The sequence below is a fragment of the Aptenodytes forsteri genome, unplaced genomic scaffold, assembly GCF_000699145.1.
Source record: "Aptenodytes forsteri isolate BGI_AS27 unplaced genomic scaffold, ASM69914v1 Scaffold256, whole genome shotgun sequence".
Classification (NCBI taxonomy): Eukaryota; Metazoa; Chordata; class Aves; order Sphenisciformes; family Spheniscidae; genus Aptenodytes; species Aptenodytes forsteri.
In genome coordinates, this window is record NW_008795021.1 from 4,214,858 (window position 1) to 4,239,815 (window position 24,958).

At 38.5% G+C, this 24,958-nt stretch overlaps 1 protein-coding gene across 1 annotated transcript in view; it reads right to left on the bottom strand.

The window, feature by feature from the left end:
• Positions 1–24,958, bottom strand: part of ADGRB3 (adhesion G protein-coupled receptor B3) — a 293,354-nt gene that overhangs the window by 140,105 nt on the left and 128,291 nt on the right. Inside the window, exon 12 of the mRNA XM_009275805.2 lies at positions 13,048–13,060. Within this exon, the coding sequence (XP_009274080.1) occupies positions 13,048–13,060 (13 nt within the window). The remainder of the gene's footprint in view (positions 1–13,047; positions 13,061–24,958) is intronic.

The window sequence follows — 24,958 nt, forward strand, 5'->3', positions numbered from 1 at the left end:
TTCTGCAACTTTGAGAAATGCTATCGTTCACTAACAAAGTTACATTTTTAAAAAACACTAAATTTCCCTTATTATGTATGTTACAATACATTTTCCAAATGGCAAAGGCTTCAGGATCAGGCCAAAATTCATAACCATATTCTGTTTTTTTTCCCTTTCCTAATTCAGCTTCCAACTGAAATTTCCTAATTCCAGTTTCTACAATGGCTAACTGTGAACTTCCTTTTCTCTCTCTCTGCCATTCATTCGATTAACACTTCTCTTCCAGGTCTCTCCCTTCTGCATGTCTCATCTCTGAGTAGGTGGTGAAGCTTTCACTTCTATCCCACCAATCTGGAAATGTCTCTTCATTTACTTTGAGTCACTTTCATTTCAAAGTTATGTGTCCCCCGTCTATGACACTTTGTATGACCTATGTATACTAAGAAGGAAAGTCTCTGTCATATACTTCGAGCACCTCTTGAATATACTACCAAAGAAACTCTTGGTGCTTGAGAAGGAATAATAGTGCTGCTTCCAAAATCTTACAGTATAAGAGAGAGACAAAATGTTACCTCTCTGGTTCAATATCTTAAAGTAATTCCATTGATACAGTTTAAAATTTGCTTACAACATGTTAATTTAGATGTCTAGCTAGCAGAGTCTGTATTTCCACAGAAGTTCAGCCCTTCTTTGAATATATTTTTCCTGGTTAATTACAGTGTAAGACACTTTTCCCACAGAGACAGGTTCTCCATCTTGCCTCTAGCACACCAGCACACATTATGATCCATCTTGTCAGTGTTATGCTTGGTGATTTCCATGCTGTGTCTGGAGTCAGTCCAGCCTATTGTTTTGCTCTGAGTCTACCTTCAGCCTCACCCACCTGCTCTGTTCCTTTACTCCTGTCTGTCTGCCACCATGAGCTGCGCTTTTATTTCTACTGACCTAAATATTGATGACTCACCTTTTCCCCCTGAGTAGTTTCTCCTTGACTCCCACATAAAAACACCCTTATTTTCTTATTAATGCATGTAATTTATGTGTGGTTAAGATCTTTTTAAGAAGACCAACACATATATTACAAATCTTGTACTAACACAATAGAAATAATAAAAAATGTAGGTACAGTTTTGTCAAAGTAGAGTATAATTTCAGTTAAAAGTACATGGAGAGTTTGACTATGAAGACAAAATATAGACCTGACCCCTCTGAAGTCAATGATAGACACATTTGTATACCAGAATCAAATCCTTGTCCACCAGATAATCTCTACAAGGAGTTAGGTACTTAGACCTTCACAAATTCCAGTTCTGTTGGCTTTTCAGTTACCTGAAACTTGTATTTCACTTGGCTGTTTAAATTCATCTGGAGACCCATTTGAAGATTTACAGATTCTGGTTACTACTTCTTTTGTGCTCCTGTCCATTTAGAACTAGTCTAGTATTTCCGGGTGACCTAAGCATGATTCTGAAGGAAAAGGCTGAGAATAATTTCATTTTCCTCTTTTTTAATGCAGATATACCATCTGGATTTTCAAAAACTCTTGTAACTTAACCTTCTGAAGTGCAAGCACAAATTCTGCCTATCTCAAAGTTGTTGTAAATTGAACTTACAAATGTATTATAACACAAGACCACTGAAGAGCTGAGCAAAATTCCACAGCAGTCAGCAGTAACCTTTCAATTTGTGTCTGTAAATACCCATTTACACACATTGGTGTAATGAATCCACATACTGAAATATGCACAAACAGTTCAGTGCTTATAAAAATGAGAACTAATTTTAAAAAAATATGTTCTTTTGTTGTGTAGAATTTTTTTTTTTTTTTGCATTAAAACTCTAGTTAGATTTTGTTCAAAGGTGATACAACTTCATTTTAAGCATCTAACTTAGCTAGAGAAGAAGTACACAGGAGACCCTATTGACCCATGGCCCCATCATAGAGATTTCTATTTACATCATTCATTTTTGTAAGTATTTTGCTACCATTTTGCTATTCAAGTGAATACTGTTTTTATAATTAAAAAACAAAATCCCCAAATCTCCAAAAATTCACTTGCCTGTTGACTGGGGAAAAGTGTTATTTTTCCAGACATTTTGTGTCAGAGAAGTAGGTAATGAATCTTTCTGATCTATCTTTGGAGCACTCCAGATAACTTTGAATCAGATGTCAGACAGATCAATAGCTTAGAGGTGATGGAGTCATTGGACTAGCTCAGTGCTAGCAGCAGAAAATAAATGGTCACAGGAAATGGAATGATTATGAGGAAATCTAAGTGATTTCAAAGAAATATAGTAAAAGAAAATTCAAACTGTGGCTAGGGATACATTCTGTAGAATTACTATATACAGTCTCTTTCCAATGAATACTAGGTTCCCTCTGAAGAAGCACAGTGATTTATATAAACAGGGTTGTGACCGAGGAAACGAAATAGCTGTTCAAAATGAAAATATAGTGAATTTAGGGTGTTTGGAAAACATTACAATGTTCACATGCAGTTCTTCACCTTTTTCATATTATTCCCTCTATCTTTGTATTAACTACATTGCGGTTTTCTGGATCATCTCCAGCTTGAGCATATTTTCCCATTAGTGAGCTGACCAAAATTACACCTAATAAAGTACAAGTCTTAGAACTCCAAACACTATACAAACACTCAATTAGCTTCAAGTAGACTTTTCTCATGTGGCCATTACTGCACTATCTGCACAGTTTTGTCAAACAAGCAGAGAGGTAGGTTGAGATTAATGATGCTTGGAGATATGCATTTAGATTAGTATGAATATTTTTGTCCTTTCTTTTTATGCTGTAAAGTCAGTGAAAAGATCCTGAAACTATTTGCAAAGGCAGGTTTAATTTACTGAGTAGATCTAACTGGAAAAAGTAGTTGGGGAAAAATTCTCAGAAATGGTAGTCAAAGAGATGTAGTTCTCTTTTTCCTGTCCCCTGGGTCAAAGCACTCCCATAGGACACAGAAGGCCTTGGGTCCCATTTCTCCGTATTTCTGGAGGGAATATGAATTTGTATGCCCTACTTCCCAACAGAGTACCTTATGTTTCGGAAAGGGAATTATGGAGCAAAACTTCTTAGCCCCTCAGGCTGAAGCAAAATACATCAGCAGTCAGTGAGTCAGAGAACAGGAACATTTCACAGGCACTTTTACCTAGGAGTTAGGAGGTAGGTAATTTCCCATGTTAAAGGGGGGAGTCTTATAGTCTATTCAAGGGTGAATCTTTAATCATAGGTATGAAACAGAGCTGTACCAATACTGACACTGAGCTCATCTTCCCACTTCCATTCTATTAATTCAGTTCAGTAAGAGCTGTTTATATTTTCAAATACATCTTTTTGCCTTTTCCATTTACATAACTAGCTCACCTCCCTTCTCCATCCTCAAAATGTATTCATGGTCCTAATTCGATTCACCATTGTGTAATTGAGACGTAGAGCTTTTGGGAAGCAGATTGCTGGCTTTTATGAGATCACCCACAAAGCGTGGTTATTTTAAATACAAAAGGACTTGTCACTTTGCAGCAGCATGCATTCCTTCAGGGTACTCCATGTTAGCGTAGTTTGCAGGCTTTGCTCTTTGTTTTTTCTTTCTTTTTTTCTTTTTTCTTTTTTTTTTTTTTTTAACCCTGGAGAGATCTGTGAACCTTTTCCCTCCATGAGAAATACTGTGTGAAACAGGGTGAAACAATATAACAAAATAATCATGGACTGATATCTTGACATTGCAGTTCAACAATCCTGAGTGAAACTAGCACTGATATATGGTAGTTTTGCAATATGTCTATGTAACATTATGATGCATTTATCAGAAAGCTGTAATTGGATATCATTCCACTGTGACTGGCTGCAATTTAATCCATTGACAAAGTGGCTCTTCAGCTCTGGGAATCTGCAGAATTCAGACTCAGTGCAGCAGAATCCAAGTTTCTGACAGTGATGTACACTCTACAGAAGGAGACAAAGGTTTCCTTCACACAAAGGCAAAAAGAGCAAGCTATTTCACTTTATGTCCATGGAGAAATAGCACAGTCTAAAGATACCCATATCTAAACATACAAACTTGTAATGACAAATTCACACAAGCTGTATTTCATCCTTCCGTGTTCTGGTGTTTTGTAACAGAAAGCTGGCTGGACTGCAAAAATATGAACACAACCTGTCTTTAGTTATAGATACTGCTGCAGCACTTTATCCAAATTTTCTTGCATTCAGACTGTTTTTTCTTCTGTGCTCAGAACAGGTTTACTGTAGCTCTCTTACGTTTGAGACTGCACTTAATATACTAGTTATAAGCACACTGTGATGCAGACAAAACAGACAGAAAATGGATAGAAATGAAACTATACATTTGATGTCTCTGACGTTCCTATTCAGGGCTGCAGAAGAACTAGTTAACAGAAATCATGAGTCTGAAACAATTTTCCTGCTCCTATGCAAAGTGAAGATCTTTGTCATCTTCTACAGGAGCTACTGATTAGGCCCCTGTTCTAACATTTGGTTAGAAACCTGCATGAGGAAGTTTGAGGGAGAGCACTACAATACAGTAGTGTCGTAAGAGGCATTCTGCCTGCTGCCTTGTACTTGGGCACCAAGTACATGCTTTTGCTGAAATATGCTATAAACAGCTCTGCAGCATCAAATGGTTATATTTGTTACCCCCTCATTTTTTGCATTCATCTAATTATCAAAAAGGCTTTAAATAAATATTGTATTTTGATATTTGTTTTGATAAATTCTTACTAGAAGGTGTATTTTTAAGATTGACAGAATTCAGCATGAGTTATCTTGATTTTATGTTAGTCTTCAATAACTTTGGAAAAATTTAAACCAGCGTCAGCCAAATCTAATCTGATTTCAAGGGAATTGACCATATTCTCTTGTCAAGAGAAGTCAAGAAACTTTTACAACTGAAGCAACTCCAGTGATGTGTACCTCTAGTATAACTGTGCTGACAAATTTTACAGAGTGGAATGTAATCTCCTACATGCCCACATCATTGTGCATGAGAGTTACTTCTGCCATACAGTAATCACACTCGTGTAAGCAGATGGGCTAGTTAGGCATTTCTTAGGCTACTTCATACCATGCTCTCCATTGTGGAGGCAACGCCAGGATGTGTCGCTTCCTGGAAAGTATTGGATGCATTGGACTGGATAGGAGGAGTGCAGTCGCTGTTACAGGCTTTGAGGAGATAAAATCTAGAGTGATATCTTCTTGAGTTTATTTGGTGCCTTCAGAGAACAGAGTGGTTTCCATGCATCCCTGAGCATAAGGCCAACAACTTTGCCTGGATCTGACACGTGGAAGTAAGTGTACTGCTGTACTGCAGTGGTCGGGAGCCAAATGCAGTATCTTCATTCACAGAGCTGAAGTTGCTCTTGAGCAGTTTAAAAATGCAAATGTTCTCTACTCGGGGCAAAGCAGATGAGATTTCCTCCACCTGCTTTGCACAGATCTGACTGTATAATGCAGCTGGGCTTACAGATGTTCTCCATTGCTGAGACAATGCAATGCAGCCAGAGCATACCAGTGAACTGAGCTCTGAAGCTACATCAGGATTAAGAAAGTATCTTTTCTGCTTGATAGTTATTCTCCTGCTGGAAGCATGCATAATAGTGGGGCAGAGCACTTGCCTCACTCATTTTTAGAATCTGGAAAAGCCATGGAGAACCCCTAACAACACTTATCTGCCTCACTGGCTACCAGTGTGAATGTAACAGGCATTTGCTAGACTGGTTGTGCAGACAGGATAAAATGGTTAAAAAATTTGCAGACCAGCTTTCCTCCCTCCAAATCAAACTACCACTTTCCTCAATAACTAAAAGATCAAAGAGTCACTTTTTTACCAATACTTTCATGTCGTTAGGATCAAATAAGAACAAGTTCTCTGTGACTATGAGCATAGTGGGAAACCCCCCACTAGGGTCTGCTTGTTTGTTTGTTATTAAGACAAAGTAATTTTGAAATGAAAGAAGAAAGATGAAATACTGCCGATAGGAATCACTCTGGAAAGAATCTTATACAACACTTGTAAGAACATAACACTACCACAGTGGAGCAGAAAAAAGTCTGATTTAGCTCAGCATTGTCTCTGATGTGGAAAAGAGCACCGGAACAAGGCAAGCCTACAGTGATATATCTCTGGATATCCTTTGAGGTGCCAGGGACTTAGGGACTTCCTGACCTGGAGGTTGCATTTGGACCGCTGTACTTAATAGCATTTATAGACTTGTCATCAGTGAACATGCCTAAGAGATTTTGGAATTCATTTAGATTTTTGGCTTCCAGAACATCCAGCACATTCAGCTCCACAATTTAATTACATACTAAGTGAAAAAGTGCTTTGTTTATTTTAAACCTCTTACCTGATAATTTCATTAAGTGCCTCCTCATCTTCCATTGTTGTTATGTTTTATGCCTTTGCAGTATTTCTAGTTATTCACAGTGCTCCAGAGCCACTGCCACCATCTCGTTTGGTTAATTGATGACCTTAATATTACATCCTTTCTCTTCAGGCATGAAATGTAGCATAGAGATTCTATGCTACATTTCGATACAGCAAACTTAACTCACCCTATGCTACATTTTAAGGTATAGTGAACCCCGCTATTACATTACCTCACTAATTATCTTTCACTCATCAAATTTCTGACACATTTATTATACAGAAACTTGCAATTTGATTCTTGCATCTTACTTTTTAGACTTCCAACATATATATAGAATCACTGATACCTCTGGTGTTGTTTTACTACCTACTTCATTTAATCTTCATTGGGATTGCATTTGTTTGGGTAGTTCTTCACTGCTATTTTTGTTCTAAGATAGAAAGCTTTAACTTCACTTTTCAGTTATGTCTCATTAAACATGAGCTGTTCTATGTCTCACAATTTTCCCTACATTTTAACCTTCCCTATAATGTTTGAATTTGAAGCATAAGTAGCCTAACCTATTCTGATTTAGGGGAAGTCCATATCTTTTGGATGGTGTGCTGGTTTTGGCTGGGATAGAGTTAATTTTCTTCATAGTAGCTAGTATGGGGCTGTGTTTTGGATTTGTACTGGAAACAGTGTTGATAACACAGGGATGTTTTAACTATTGCTGAGCAGTGCTTATGCAGAGTTGAGGCCTTTTCTGCTTCCCACCCCACCAGCAAGTAGGCTGGGGGTGCACAAGAAGCTGGGAGGGGACACAGCTGGGACAGCTGACCCCAACTGACCAAAGGGATGTTCCATGCCATATGGGGTCATGCTCAGCATATAAAGCTGGAGGAAGAAGAAGGAAGGGGGGGACATGCGGAGTGATGGCGTTTGTCTTCCCAAGTAACCGTTACGCGTGATGGAGCCCTGCTTTCCTGGAGATGGCTGAACACCTGCCTGCCGATGGGAAGGAGTGAATGAATTCCTTGTTTTGCTTTGCTTGTGAACGCAGCTTTTGCTTTACCTATTAAACTGTCTTTATCTCAACCCATGAGTTTTCTCACTTTTACCCTTCCGATTCTCTTCCCCATCCCACCAGGGGGGAGTGAGCGAGCGGCTGTGCGGTGCTTAGTTGCCGGCTGGGGTTAAACCATGACAGATGGGTTCAGTCTAAATGTTTTCCCAGTTCCTGAATCCTCCTACAGCAAATGTGGATGATTCCCTACATGTGATATGGTTTCCTACATCATGTGAATGAAACTGGGAATGTTTCAAACCTTATTACAAAGGAAATTCTCATCTTCAGCCTACATTTTGTTAACATTTTACTTTTGGGTCTTGTCTTTTTTTTATGTCCAATATCCATACACATCATACTCACTGCAGTGATTAGTTCCATGTGAAGATGATGTCTAAATGCTCTGGATGCTCCAGCACATTTTCGTTTAGTACAGAAGTCAGCCATACAGTCCTCACTGGAAACTCAAACCAACTGTCTATGTCACTGATATAGATTATCTGACAACCTAATTTTACAGCCTATCTATTCTAATCAGTATGGAGTATGCAGAGTGCAAGAATATATAGGCCTTCCTTAGTCTAAGGATCCCCCATGGGAGCCCTTCTATGGGACCATATTATCTTTAACTCCACATGCTGCAGGATTTTCTTCTTCCTTAATGTCTCTGAGACTGTTACATTGGAATATAGCCTGCTCACTGATGTTCTTCAAAGATTTACTTACCTACGTCTCTGATTTTTTTTGTTCCCTGTTTCTGAGGACTGAATTGCCTGCCACAAGTACTATAATATTTGTTCACCTTATTTAAAAATATGCACATGTACATAAGCATACACACATAAATATATTACATTTTGAAAGCATATTTTTGGTATAACAGTGAAAAACATTGCATTGTTGTGATCTTAGGCTTGATTCACTATGAGCTGGTATTTTGAACACCGACACATGCTATAGAAAAGAATTATAAAACATTATTTTGATATTGTGGTTTACTTGATGATCATGCAAGTGTAAGGGCAATGATGGTGGTGGCTCTCAAATAAAGACTAGAACAGTCAGGAAGGGGAGAAGCTCAATTAATTACTTTTAATTCAAGAGCATGTGATGCAAAAATATGCAGGATCATTTTTCTTTAGTAAATCTTTCACTTGGATTTCAAACTATACTGTTTATTCTAAACTGTGTGCATTATACCAATTGTTATTTACCTACAACATGTTACAGATAATATGGCACTCTTCTCAGCAATGAAAGCAACCAATTCATTCTGAAGGTGGTTGTGTGTTCTTGTCGTGGTTTAATCTCAGTCGGCAACTGAGCCCCACGCAGCCGCTCGCTCACTCCCCCCCGGTGGGATGGGGGAGAGAATCAGAAGGGTAAAAGTGAGAAAAACTCGTGGGTTGAGATAAAGACAGTTTAACAGGTAAAGCAAAAGCCGCGCATGCAAGCAAAGCAAAACAAGGAATTCGTTCACTACTTCCCATTGGCAGGCAGGTGTTCAGCCATCTCCAGGAAAGCAGGGCTCCATCACGCGTAACGGTTACTTGGGAAGACAAACGCCATCACTCCGAATGTCCCCCCCTTCCTTCTTCTTCCCCCAGCTTTATATACTGAGCGTGACGTCACATGGTATGGAATATCCCTTTGGCCAGTTTGGGTCAGCTGTCCCAGCTGTGTCCCCTCCCAGCTTCTTGTGCACCTCCAGCCTTCTCAGTCGGTAGAGCATGGGAAGCTGAAAAGTCCTTGACTAGTGTAAACACTACCTAGCAACAACTAAAACATCGGTGTGTTATCAACATTGTTCTCACCCTAAATCCAAAACACAGCACTGTACCAGCTACTAGGAAGGAAATTAACTCTATCCCTGCCGAAACCAGGACAGTTCTCCATCTCCTTCAAAGTATTTTCAGAACAACAGTTCAGAAGCAAAAGAAATACAATAATGTCTTCAAACAGCTTCGGGAGAAAGGTATTAAATTTATGTCATTCTCTCCAGCAGCACCGAAAATGGTTTATGACAAAAAAGAAAATAAATTTTTTTATGTTTCCTTGGTGGTTTCAACAGTTTTGGAAGACTATCTCTTGAAATGGAGAGACAAATGATTCTGTGTTTTTCTTTTACTGATATGGACTAAAAATAAACTAACTGCCTTTTTTGCTCTTTGTGTGTAAGATTTTACTTTTTTATGATCAATAACTCTACTTCTTTCAATCACATTGAGATGCTCAAAAAGTCCAGTGCTCTGTTGGATGCTTCATTGTTACACTCCAGTATCTGATAGCTGGAAGCATTAAGCATGTAGAACAAGAAAGAAAAGTAATTTTCCAACATTTTACAACATCCTCCTAGGAGAACACTCCTAGGAGTGTTCTAAGGAAGTGAAAGAGGCAATATGGGCTTTCCATTTGTGTTGACCCTTAATCAAAGGACTGTTTCAGTTCCAATGAATTTTGACTAAGCAAGTCCCACAAGATAAGGATCTGAGCTGCAGTGATGTTAGCTTCCCATGTAACTCAACCACCTATAGCTAGAAAAAGGGCTGCTAGGCACACCGTCATTGGCTTGGAAGAAGAAAAATCAGTGCATATTAGGAAGAAATGAAGATTCTTAGGGCTCCTTCATTATAACAGGTTATTTAGGTATTTGTCTTCTTTTTTTTGGTCTTTTTGGTTGCAATCTGTCCACTTTAATAATTTTCACCAGTGGGCTTCCCTCAGTCATGTTTACCTTTGAAAAAATGATTTAACTTTTTTTAACTTAAATTTAAAAGCAGACTATTTTTCTTTATTTAAAATTTACATGGATCCGTATCTGTTTATTATCCTAAAGCCCATTGTCTTGTGAAAAGATGACAATGATCACTTGCACTCATACATGAAATGATTCCTAGCTATTGCTGCTAGCAACTGCAATTCAATAATTACAAGACTAACAAGAAAGATTAATATAAAATATAGTGTTAAAAGAGAAAAAACACAGAAATAAATACATTCTTGAAATAACCCTTTTGACCATGATGGAGCTGGAAATTAAACTATAGCTAATATAACCAAATCTTACAGATGTATGATGGACAAGAATAAGATGGTATATATGGCCATTTATCTTCCTTTCTCATTTTTGAAACTCATAATTTGCATTTTAAGAATCCACTAGATAGTACATATCACTGAAAGAAAGAGGTGAAGAGCCAGGTCTTATGAAGTGTCAGATCATAAATGATACTTAGGAGTGTCAGATGAGAAAACATGGTTGTCTTCAGAGTTCATGAAAGTTGTTTTCCTTTTAGATACTAGCATTAGACTGACTGAATAAGATGGATAGAAACATCTCTACACTCACAGTCCAGTAATTTTTCTTTTGCCTTTAGTGTCTTTTCCTTAATAAAGTGACAGCTTACTGTTCTTTATGATGTGGAGTTTATAAAGCACTTTTTTATAAAGCACTGGGTTTTTTTTATAAAGCAGATATATTTATGGAACTTAGTGACAGTATAACATCAGTTACTACATCTTTATTACATCTTATGCAAAGCTAAGAAAGCTCTCCAAGAAGTGCTGTCATTTAGTTTATCAGGCACGGCAAACAAGCAATATCTGCCTGGTAACCCTGGCTGCAGTGTGTTAGGCTGAAGTATGGAAGGCATAGTCTTTTGTGGTGATATTTTTCAGTAAATATGCCATTACTAGTAAAGGCCACAAGGTTTGTGTTGACCTGACAGTGTGGGGACTCAGGACTTGTCTCCCTGTACTGATTTGTTTCAGTTGTGACAGCAATTATGTAGCAGCCTAAATGTGTTTTAGTTTAGCTTTAGTTTACAGTAAAAACAAGTAGTTGCTCTGTGTGTGAACGGAACTTTCTGTCTGCAGATTAAAATGCAATGTGGGAGAGTGCAGACACAGGATAATACCAGAGGTCCCACACAAGAAACACAAACTGCAGTTAATACAACCGCAAATCACAATCACAACAAATCACAATCAGTGGTCGCTACATGCTTGTGACCTTGTAAATCAAGTAAAACCAGCTGTGGAGCTAACAGAAAACTGATTGATCGGGAACCAAAGAAAAGAAAGGGCACGTGAGCAGACTGTGTTAAAATGCATATAAAAATAAAACCAAGTGTACTCAACACCAAGGAGGCAGCAACCCCCACCCTGAACATTACACTTTTCCTGTTGATGACCCAGGATGCCGATGTCTCACTGTAACCCATCCCCCATTTTGCTTGAGGAAGATAGGCACCATCATCTTAGGAGGAACATTGCACAGGGAGTGCAATATCAGAGAAAAGGGGGAGATAGTAGGAAGCTTTTGTATAACAATTTTACCTGCATTATTAATGAAGCTTTTCTGTATTAATTTGGTTTGTGATTGTTGGTAGCATTGTAACTGAACTAACAATAGATACTTCTCTCTTGATTAGCCTGTTAGGATTTCAATTAGACTAACAAAACCCCCTTAGCTCTACATATGTTTGTTCCCTTTTGCCTGCAACAAGATTTTGAGTGTTACTAATGATACCAAAATGGGAACTGGAGAAGTTTCCAAAGGCCCCCTCCTGGTATTATCCACAGACTAAATTTCAGAATATTAGTAATACTTGCAGGGGAGAGGGAATATTCTAAGTAGCTGGCTGAAGGTAATGCATACTTCTGAGTCAGTCGCACAATATAATTGTAGAAAATACAGGTGAGAATAGGCTCATCATTTCAATGGATGGACCTTGTTTCATTTTTATTTATTTGCAGCTTATTATATGCTATGTTTCTTTATGACAATGGCGCAGGTCAGCTGGCAGAAATGTGAGGATTTGCTTTGTCCTAGCAATCAAGGTGGCAAGAGAGTCTCTGAAGAGAAGGATGTTCACTTACTGCCTAGCAGCATTTGGGCATACATGGCTAAAACATCTTCTAAGGTGCGACAGACAGTGTGAGAGCTCGGCTAGCAGGCAGCCTGAAACAAGATTGGGTATTTAGTCTCTTGAAAAGAGAAGGAGCAGACACACAGTTAAGATTCTGAGGTGACTTTTTAGAAAGAACTTTTCCTAGGGACCCAGCAGGAACTACAATTTGCTGTAATGGAGCATTTGCCCTTTTCTTTTCCTTTTTTTAATTTTTATTTTTTAAAATTTCTTGCATTGCTTAATATCACACATGATATTTCTCTTTTACTTTACTCCCCTTGCTGATGGTAGATATTTTCATTTATTAGACCACAAGATTGGTACTTGATTCATAACTGCTCTTCCTGAATCTGCCTTTTTGGGATCCCATGTTTTCTAAGAACAATAAAAGAACGGTCCCTATAATCATAAAATGTCTTCAGCAATGTCCAGTCAAGGGATCCAATGTCCATTCAAGGGATGCTCTCATCACTGGAAAATACATAAAATGTGGCAAGTTTGCCCTAAGTATGCTCTATCATCTTTTAATTTTAAGACTTTTCTGTGAACCAGCTGAATTCTGTCCCGTTTTAGTCACTGCTTGCACATCATTCCTCTTGGCCTCCTTATTTATCCTTTCCTCTGAATGCATCTGGCTTTGCAGTATTTCTTCCAGCCTAGTTCCATCACCTGAATTGAAACTTGTTTTCATGCACATATGGAGAAACTATTGTTACTGTCCCTTAAAATCACTTTTATATGTACCAATGATAATACATCATGGAATCTTCTGAATTTGTCTGCTTTCTTGTGACTTACAAATACCAGTATCTTCCAACATACCAGTGTTTCAGATTATTTTCTCAAGGTGAACAGGCTTTCATATTTCTAAGATGAATAACATTTTTCAGTTTTACCATGTCTGTAATTTCTCAAATTCCACTTTATCTTTTTCTTTATTGATGTGAACACTCCTTCCAATTTAATACTATCTTCAGATTTCATTAGTGTGCTCTTTACTTTTCCTTTCAGCTTACTAATATAGACATTAAACAAATGTAACTCTTGCCAACTCTTGCTAACAAATGCCAACTCTTTTAGATTCCTCCTCTTAATATGTTGCTGGTTTTTATTTCTATTTTTTGTACTCATTTAGGCAGTTTACAACCTGCATGATCATGATCTTATTGAAGGCAGTACTGAATCAAATTTTAAAACTGAAAATTCCTAAGATGCTGTATCAAATGCTTCACTAGAATCCAAATATATATGATCTACTTCATTCCCATTGCTCATTAATTTTGTAATTGCATCAAAACAAGCAATGAAGTTTGACTGATGAGATACAGTTCTTCTAAAGCCTCACTGCCTACTGTTCATGGCTCTCTTATCCCAGCTATTAATGATGGAATATTTATTTCATTGTTTTACAAGGCATTCAGATAATATTTATGGCCTCATAGTTGTCAGTATCAATCTTTTCTTTTCTGGAAATCTGTACCACATTTATTTTTCTCTGTCCATCTAGTACATTCTCCTTCATCTATAAGTTTTTAGAAATGAGCATCTGTAGACTTACTGAAGTCAGTAATTCTTTTGATCTCAAAGACAGCATGTCATTCTTGCCTGCGTTTGGAGTATATCATTAATATCTTCATGAACAGAGCTTTTAAAGGGCCTTCTTTCATAGATATATAGGATGCAGGGTCAGGTAGTATATTCTGAACACTAATCCATGAACATTTGGTCCCGTTTACAAATATATCAACACTCTCTTGAGACTAAGTATGATAATTGTCACTCTTAATTGCCACACAAACACTCACATTTGATGGCTCTTCACATCTGATGGCTCTTCTTCTTGGCTGGAAGAAATATTCACACGAGTGTGACCAAGCATTGGACCAGGTTGCCAAGAAAGTCTGTGGCGTTTCCAGCCTTGGGGCTATTCAAAACCTGAATGTACATGGATCTGAACAACCTGCTTTAACTGGACCCCTTTGAGCAGGGGGTTGGACTAGATGACCTCCAGTGGTCTCTTCCAACTTACCTGATCCTGTGATTTTTATGAACTTAATTTCTTGAATGCTTAATTTTCAATCTGAAATGTTAATGAACTTCCTATAGTCCTCTGTCCTTATGTCAGTGTTACTTATGCATACAGTGCGACTCCTTTCCTGATATTTACTCCCCATTATAAATATAAAGTGAGAGGGATCATTTCAGCCTTGGTTTATATATATTTTCTGTGATAACAGGTTTTTAAAAAAGGTGTTTACATTATTAATTTTATCTCTTTTCTAATGCCTTTTTTCCTCAATATTTTTTCTCCTAAAAACCCCTTTACTAACCACTTTCGATCACAGACAATTGGCTCAGAACATACGCTAAAAACAATACAACATAAACCTGAGTATACATCATCCAAATGTGGTAAATTGAAACTTGCTGATATTTTATATTCCCATCTAATTTTGTGCATCTTTATGCACTTAGAGATCTAATGTGTGCATAACTTAGATTTGAATATGCCAATTGTTTCTAAAAGATATACTTAACTATATTTACATTTTGGGAGCATGACTTTGAATCAATAGCTGGCTCAGTTAGATCCTTTCTTTAGGATGTAAGAAGATCCATATTGGTGGCATATTGCATCAGTTCTCAAATGGATTTCTATCTGATGATCAAGTATGATTTGATCCACAAATCAAAATGATGAGCTGGAAGAAAATCCTTTAGATATAGAATCTTGTGCTGCCGAAGTGAGAGGCTACAGGTCTCCTTGTTTTCCAAGCCAACTGTAACTGTAGATGGGTAGGGCAATCAAACTCTCTTGTTCAACATAAACAAAGTAAGGCCTCTTCACTCTGCAGCATTTGTAATGAAATTCCATAAACCTTAGTAAGTTCTATTGTCCCATGCTGTTGTTCCTAGCCAGACTGTGCCACCAGACAGTGCAAAATTGTTCCAAATCTTTTCACTGGAACTGATGATGGACCAGCTCTCTACTTAGTATCTTGACCCCTTCCTGAATAACCATTATCTCTGCCTTTTAACAGCTCTCAAAAGCTGGACTATGTTATAATCAGAGAACTTCTCAAATGGGAGAAATCGGTTATCTCTGCCCTTCTTTCTTTTTAGTCGGCTGATATATGTATGTTATGTTGTCAACCCTGTCCTCTCACAGCTGATTCCACTGTCATCTGCATGCTGATAACTCCTTATACTTCTCAACTGAAAACTTATTGTGTTAATACAGCTCTCCATTCTTTTTCTTTTCTTTGTGGAATAATAGAACTAAAGAGGTAGAAAAGTGTTGGGCTTGAGCTTTGTCTATTGCAAGTATGTGCAGTTGATCTGAGCCATTTGCACAAATTTAAATCAGACGAGAACTTAGCACTGTTAGCTCCATACCATGTTCTCTGAAAGAAAACCAGGCCTGCTGAAGCATACATGAAGTTATCTTTGAAGTTTGATACCATATTCCTCATCCCAACAAGAGCTACTTCCATCTCGCTACATTTATTGCACTTCTAAATATATCTGCAATTGTTTCTTTCATTTTGTAACACATTTATGAGAGGTTTAAAGTTTGAAAGAAACTTTGCAATTTATTTTAGAAAAACATTTATTGCCAATCCTTTACAACTGACTTGTAATTTATGCCTGCAATCATCTTTGTGACATGATTGTATGCATCTAGTTGTGAGTACAAATCACTGAATTCAGATGTATAATTGCTTAAAATGCTTGTCTAGCAAGCCAGGTAGTTATATGTCTAGGGAGAGATTTGCAGACTGTTTAAAACTCAGCTATGTAACCATGGATAAAAGAACATGTTAAAACAGCACCTTCTAAATCTGTAGAGAATCTCTGTGTTTAACATTCAGACATGCACCTGCCATGAAATCTGCTTTGATTGGATATACAAATTAAAAGCTAGTCCTGAGAGTTTCCTAAAATGTTATCTATAATGCTTGAAGAATAAAATATGTTTTGGTTACATTCATTACAGGCCAAGTATTATTTGAAACAAAATTACAAGTCCATTACAATTACATCAGGATTCCTTTGATCCATGGGAATATCACTGGAATTAAAGTTTTAAAAGCAGAAAGGAATAAAGGTATTGTAGCGACACAGATCCCTGTAGCATCCCTAGAGAACTAAGACTGCAAAACTATAGCTGAATATTTTCCCCAACGCAATAATTAATTAACTGACTAAAATCCTTAAATTATGGTCCTGTTCTGAAAAGTCACTATAAAAAATTATAGTATATGTATAGTATCTGACTACCTATTACTGAATCCTCTCTATTTGTAGCATTTTCATACACCTTTTACTTAACAATAACATAAGTATTTCTGATACCATAATTTAGACTGTGGAAATTTTAAGATCAGTAGAAATATATTTAAAAAGGAAAAGAAAATATCCAAGTCCTAAGAAACCAAGTTGAACATCTGTTGGACCCTCTCTTAGGCTACAAGAAGTCACTGAACTTGTGGACCGAGCAAAGTTGACATGAATTGTTAGTAACAGACCTGAAACTCTATGACATTATTCTATAGAATCCTTTTAATTCTTTTTCACTGCTGTGCATTTTACTCCAGATATAACTAACAGAAGTGCTTCTCAATATATGAATTTTCAGTACTTGTATGTGGAAAAAAATATGCTCCTTCAAAAGCATAATGAGGCTTAAAAGAAAGCAGCAGAATTATGCACAAAGATGGATCAGGGTATTTATTAAATACCAAACCCAATCTGTTTCCAGATGGACTTTATATTATTCAGCAATTCCCATTCTTAATTTATAAATAAACAAAAAAATCATTAAATCTGGGCAAAACTACCAGTGCTAAGAGTTCTATTAGACTTCTACAGTGAAAATTTCTGAAAAATGTATGTTGTGAAGTACATTTCAAAGGTAATATTTCACACTAAAGGTAATATTTCAAAGAAACGTGTGTATGTAAGTACAAAATAAGTTAAGGAAGCAAATTACTAACTGAACGTGCAAATAGCAAATTTCAGCTTAAAAGCAACTGATCTTTTTTAAACATGCCAAAAACTGAGTTCAGGACTGTGAACTGCTGCTGTAGCACACAACACTTAAAAAACATTCCCAACACTTAATCTCTGCTCTGCAGCTTTCAAAATACCTAAAGTGTCCAAGGCGCGCATTCTTACAGTGATTTAGGCATTCAGTACTCTCCGCAGGAAAAATTAGAAACCTGAAGGTCACAGCAGTTCAAAAGGACGTATTGAGACAGACTGCACGTTAGATTCCAGCTTAGAAATCCAGGCAGAGTCACAGTGGTGAAGGCTGCACTACACAAAACTGCCACATCCACCTGGCTAAAGTACACAAGCCCTTGAATCAGCACCTACGCTCGGTTGTGGAGGTGAGTCTCGGTATACCCTGATGCCTGGGTATCTTGATGATCCAGACTGGGAATCTATTACTTGCACCATGATTCCTTTCTGGAATTCACGTGGTTTCCACAATGAGGAGCAGAGTGTGCAGATGGTGTGTGCATGGCCCTATCTGGCCTTGGTACGGGACATGGGCTGGAAACATGCTTGAGAAACACTCCTGGAAACATCTGGGAACTCGGAACTGGTACTGCCTGCTGAAAACTCAACATACCCTGCACCAAAAATGGTTTAGTCAAATCCTGGGCAGGATAACTCTACTTAAATAAGCCTTACTACTTCACCGTTTCCTTGGCTACAGAACAAAAACTAAGCAGGCCAATACCATTAGAATAGCTTGTGCTCCTCAGACTCTGTGGTTTTAACAGAGGCCATGCTGTTAAAAAAAATTGTAAATACAATCCTGCTCCCTGCCCCTCCCCCACTTTTTTCTTCCTGACCTCTGTCAATTTGAGCTTGAATTTGAATTTTAGCCCAAACTAACTGCAGCATATATGAAGGGTATAACATTCCTGGTATATGCCTCTATTAGGAAATCAAACCCAATTAGATTGCTTGACTCCAAAGAAATAACCAGGGCATTTAAAATGTATTTATGTTGATTACTAGAATTGTAAATTGTTCTGTATTCCTTTATTTAAAGGTTATTTCAGTTCCTCTTAAAGATGCTTATGGATGCAACAAATTCTCACACAATATTAAGAAGCAATTAACCACAGAACGAGAAGATCAAAAAAGAAAAGTGGCATATTCATTTGGTACATATCTACATACAACGAAGACTTTGGGAAGCAAGCAGGGGAACTCAGAGCATAAGAGTCCAGACGGAGGGTGAGGGACAGGGAGGGAAGGGGCTCAGGGATAGCACAGGGCACAAGGCAGATCCCTTAACCTTTTACCTTACCAGTTCCAGCTCTTGAATATAACGTGTGTATTTTATTTAGGAAAACACTGTTGCACTAGGACCAATGCAGCGATTAGCTAATACTACTGCATTTTAAATTAGGCAATAGGGTCTAAAACTAGATACTCATTCCTCTCAATGCTTCATGTGTAAATTATAGGGGGAAAAAAAGCTCTGACTTCACTCAGGTCAAACCCATTCAAATGACTAAACTGGAGGTTTGAAATTTAGAAGGGAAAATTTAGTTTCTTTCTACCACCTTATTCCTGCAAGACTCCCACTCCCCATTTCTGCTTTCTGAGAGAACAGTCCTTTTAGTCTTCATACCCCATTGACTCATTTCCTCTTAACCCTTTAGGGAAGGGCTGGTGGATTTGCTTCTTTTCTTTCCCCTTCTATTTACTCTTCCTTTTTCTACCTCTCTTACTTGTTCAACAGCCTGACTTCTCTTCTCTATTCTCAATTTCTTTCTTGCCTCCCTTTTGATATCCCTTCTTCTCTTTCCTCCTTTTCTGGATTGCACATACGCATATAATCTTTCAGTGTTTGCTAATGTATTTAGTGATAATTTTCCAATCCCTCACAACACAGGAAAGATAAATTTGCACTAACCGTTCAATTTTTTTTTAATAAAAGGGGATCTGAGGCATCAATCTGGTTGCTCCATAGCTGCAAGAGGCGTTCTTGTTTCCCTCTTCAAGGCTGGATCGCTCTGCTTCACATTTATCACATTTCTGGCCTACTTTTCCTGATTTTTCTTCCCATTCTCCCCCCCCCCCCAGTTTTCCTTCTCATTTTACTTCTGCCATTTGACTTTTTCCTTCCCAGTATTTGTATATCTTCTTCCTCGTTCTCTTATCCTATTTGTGCCCTTCCTTTCTGTTTCTCCATCCCCCTCTCTCTCTGTTATCTCATCTGCTACTTGTTTGTTGTAATCTGCTTCACTTATGCCAGTGAACACACTAGAAAACCACACCTCTCTGCGGGTAACGTTTACCCAAATGCCTCAGGAAGGGAGAATGCCTGAGTGCTTGCAACAAAAGATGTCTAAAATAGAAGTAGGGGGAGAGGAGAAAGAGGAAAGAAAATTGTGCGGAGCTGCAATTACTGTAAGTCTTTCTAGTGATGTGGTTGGATGATATATGTCTGAATCAGAGAGCCTTCACAGTCACAGGTGTGTAGAGCCACCTACGCAGAGCAACTTGGATTTTTTATGTCCTTTACAAATGCTCTAAAGCTGCACCGTGGTTTGAACAACACTTACATTTACCTTTTGAAAAATGGTGTGAAGAAGAAGTATTGCTACCACATTTACATTTTTATAGTATGGCTTGCTCTGAAAGTGTTAGAGTAGATTGCCTGGCTTAAAGCCTGGCTCAATGATTCCTGGAGGATATTTTTTCCTGCAGTATCCAACTACCATATGGAGTGCCAAGTAGCATAAGAGAGATTTCAGAAGCAATTCCATGATTACAGTTACTATACATTAAAGGCACAGAAGAACTATTGTAAATTATCTGTATGGTTCTTGCATAATAAATTACTTTGCTCATATCACAGGTGACAGGCTTCCATTACAGATCATTTTATTTAAATGCGTGGCAATCTTTTTAAACAAATGACTCCTAGTAGCAGAACTCCTGTGATTCTAAAAGTAAGTCATTCCAGCACCACCATTAAATGCCTCCTGAGTGACCTTGAGCAAATCATTCCTCACCTCACCATCCCGGTTGCCTCCCTTCCTGTGGTCTGCCTGTCTTAGGTATTTAGACAGTGATAATCTCTCTTTGGAGTAGAGAGATCACTTTATCACTTTTTAAATTCTTAATGCAATGGAGCCTATACTAGTCTCTAGGAACTTCTGTAATAAATACTTATTAATAATTATATTTAATCATACTAATAGGATGAGTTTTGGAACACATGACTGGCAAGCAAAAGTAAGAGTCAATTATTTCAAAGATTTGGACCTGAGGATGAGTTGTAATGAGCAATGGTTGAGGACCATACAAGTAGCACCACCTGTGAAGACTTTGATTGAAATGACTCAACACAGGGAGGATAGAGGGAAGAAAAGAATCCAGTTCTCCATAGCAACCTCCAACTCCCTTAGATATGAAGCTATTCTTTCCTCTGCTGAAATCGTGTGATATTTTCTATGATCACTTCCTTCTCCATGCAAAGTATTTCTGTCCACAGCCACTACCCAGCTCCTGGGCACTTACTGCTCCTCTTGGCAATCAGCAGCACTCTGTTCTATACCCCTCAGAGCCCCTTGCCTTTTATTTCTTTGCTCTTTATCACCTTTTGGACCCTTTCGTTAATTGGACTTCTAGCTCTGTAAGCTCATGAAGGATTTCAGTTCTTTCCCAGGAAAGTCCCAGTAGAGGTACACCCTCCAATTCCTGGAGTAAGTGAAGTGATGTTCTAAAACTCTTGATTTGATTTTCAGAGGACACATACTCTATGCACTGAGGAAGTAGGTGTCTTACAGTAAACAAGAAGTACAAGATTATGTAATTTAAAACTGCACCAAAGCACATATGTGCAAAATGACTGAATTAAGATTACACAGGCAACTTTAGTCCTGGCATTTTCCAGCTTTCTAGAACTCAAGTGGGCAAATGAAATAATACCGTTCTTTTATCCTAGGGTTTTTTGGGTTTATAGAGCTTCTTAGGTTTAAAAGATAAACAAGCAAGACTCCTTCCCAACCTTTCAGTTTGAAATCCCACTATATTTTACTGACAACCCTCTAAAATTCAAGAATCATGTTTTTTTCCCTCAGGTTCTGAGGGGAGAGTATTCCAGTAGTCACAGCCTTTTAATTTTACATTGTTTTATTTTCACTGCACTTGTTTTTTCCCCTCTCTTCTCTCTCCACTTCTGTTGCAGTCTCCCTCCCTCAAACACCTTTTACTCGCTCCCCCTCTACTGCTTCAAATCTGCCCACTTGGTTTCTCTTGCCAGCATATCTCTCTCTCCTACTCATCATGCCAATATTCCCTCTTTACTACTCCCCCAAGTCTTCCTTTTCACTCTCAGGTTTTGCAACTAGGCTGCTTTTTCCCTTGGGCATCAAGACACAGGAGTTTTCCTGTTTTGATTTCCTATAACCAATCTCCACACAGATGTTTTGGTACTATCAGAAATCATTTCAAGGACACCTGAAATGCCTAGGACAGAGGCAGTCTTCAAAAAGTATAGCCATCAACCACTAATAAAACTCAACTTAATATACAGGATCTGAGATTTTTCAGAAATTCTTATCTTGGATGCATATGGGATAATTTTTTCACAGAGGTGCCTATATGCATGTATTTGACAGTGACGTCACTGCATATCCTGTGCCATAACGTGCGAGACCTAAATCTTTCAAAGAGGCAACTTTAGGTACCAGGAAAAAAAATAATCATAAATTCTACACTAAGAAATGACTGCTAATTTAGCTGAAATTTTACCCCCTTTACATTTCAGGTGGAGACCAATACCTGATGCACCTAGAATAATCAGTCCAGTCATATTTAAACAAAATTGTAAACAAATGAAAACTTGGTTTTATAACAGAAATTAGAAGATAACTTTAAAATCAGATTTTTGCTGCCTGTTGGTACTATCAGAAATCATTTCAAGGACACCTGAAATGCCTAGGACAGAGGCAGTCTTCAAAAAGTTTAGCCATCAACCACTAATAAAACTCAACTTAATATACAGGATCTGAGATTTTTCAGAAATTCTTATCTTGGATGCATATGGGATAATTTTTTCACAGAGGTGCCTATATGCATGTATTTGACAGTGACGTCACTGCATATCCTGTGCCATAACGTGCGAGACCTAAATCTTTCAAAGAGGCAACTTTAGGTACCAGGAAAAAAAATAATCATAAATTCTACACTAAGAAATGACTGCTAATTTAGCTGAAATTTTACCCCCTTTACATTTCAGGTGGAGACCAATACCTGATGCACCTAGAATAATCAGTCCAGTCATATTTAAACAAAATTGTAAACAAATGAAAACTTGGTTTTATAACAGAAATTAGAAGATAACTTTAAAATCAGATTTTTGCTGCCTGTGCCCCATAACGTGGATGTTCATCCCTTCTCACACTGTGTTGACTTCTGCAGGTTTCTGTGTGACTTTTCCCTTCTGCCCCTACATAAACACCCGAAAACTTCTAGGGAGCTGGAGGCTGAATCGGAGGTCAGCAGTGCTAAAAACGTTTCTCTCCTGAGTCCCTTCCAGGTACTGCAGAAAAGTGCCAGTTTGTTGAAATTCAAATTCCCATCTCTGAAGGACTAGCTTCTTTCCTTACTGGAAAGAAAAAAGATCTGGGGAGAAATCATAGCTGAGGCAAAGAGTGGTAAGAACCAGGGCCCCGAGGGCACTGATAGGACATCGTGTCCCTGCCCAGCTCCCTGCCCTGGGGCTCCCTGCACCTACCCACGGCCAGGACCCCGTGTCAGCCCCCCGGGGTCATCAGTCCCTGCCCCAGTGATGCCACAGCAGGGCTCCTCACAGCCCTGCCCTGCCCAGCCATGGGCCATGCTGAGCTGGGACGACTCATGGGCCCACATCCCGGCCTGTCCTCAGCCAGTCCTTGTCCCCAGGGAGGTGCCCGATGCCTGGGGCTGGGGCTGCCCTGGTGCCCCCCGGGTTCCCTGCTCCTGGCTGGGGCTATGGGACAGGCCCTGGCTGCTAGACCCTGCCCTGACGGACCCCTGGGGTGATCCCACTGCTCCTGGCTCCCGACCCTAGGGAGCCACCGGCGCCCACTGTGCCCTGACACCATGTGCAGAAGCACTGCCTGCACCCTTCGCCTTGTCGATTAAAGCCTGAAACTTTAGGGAGCAGCGAGGCCAATCTTATTTTATTCTGTTGGAAACAAATCAGAGTTTGTTAGAGTTGTTTCTTTTACAGCCTTAAAGTTCTCAGGTAAGAAAAGCAAGAGAAAAAGACACAGTCTGCCTAGTGCATTTCATGCACTGAGGAATGATATGGATGATGCAGAAATAATGAGTTTACTAGGCTTTGGTGACAAAAGGGAAATATTAGAAACTCGTAAGTGCAAGAAGTCATTGGAAAGCTTCTTACAGACAATTACCATGATGTCCTTGGACACGATACTTATTTTCCTGTTCCTGACATAAATAGAACATAATTAATAATAAGGAGAAGGTCAATGCAATGCATCATTTATGTTGTTTTTAATATCTGGATTTCAGGAAAAAAAGAGAAAGTAGTTTTAAAGCACTCCAAATATATGTGTATTTTATGGATCTCAGTCAAACATGTAAAATACATCCACACATTCACACATAACAAAAAACATACTTTTTTAATAATTCCAGCCTGACTTTTAAAGTAATTTTATTTAATATGTAGCGTAAAGGTTACTTTTTTGTGATTTCTCTGGTATTCATAAATAAGTCTAGTTTAACTGGTTTTCCTTCTAGATACACAGCAGCATCTTCTAAATGGGAATGCAGGGTGTTTATTGCTTTCTGGACAGGGAGGGTAATCATGCTGCTAGGGACCCCTCAGGAGGGAAGTTGGCAATGGGCTGATGAATACACAGTAAATTATTTCCTGAAAAGTCCTGTTAGCTTAAAAAAATGTTAGTTATCAAGACTTTATGCTTAATACAAGAAATACAAATAAGCTGACTGTAGTCTGAATCACTGCAAAGAGTATGTGTCTACTTCTTGTACCAAGGAAGATGGATTTTGTATTTTCCTATCTGCAGTAGCTCATACAGTTATTATGCCAGAGAGAAAGAAAAGAGAAATGGAGAGGGAAGAATAGCTATTTTATTCAGCTTTCTGGTTCTGTTGTCTCAGTGCTAACTGGTGTAAGTAACTGGGATGAAGCTGTGAACTGCATTTATAGACACAGAGGATCTTGAATCTATAGTGAGCATTTCTCAGAGAAGAAGGACCAAATTAGAACTGCAGCTTGAAATATTATTTCCAAACAAGTTTTTAGAATCATCAGAATATGTCTGCCTTGTAACTATGAAATAGCAGTACATGACAGTCTTTATCTTAGCCTAACATGCAAATATAACATGGCTGCCAGTATGATCCAGCCACTCAGGAATAACCCCAGACGGTTAAAGCGGCTCACACTGATGCCCGCTATCACAGCCGGGTTACTACTCATTTACCCAGGGCCACAGGCAAGTGAGATATTTGCTCCTGCCTCTCAGCACAGCCTATATTAGTTACGAGTGGCCCATGTCACACTTTCAAGTTCCTGATTGCAGCAGAAAGGTGCCCTTAG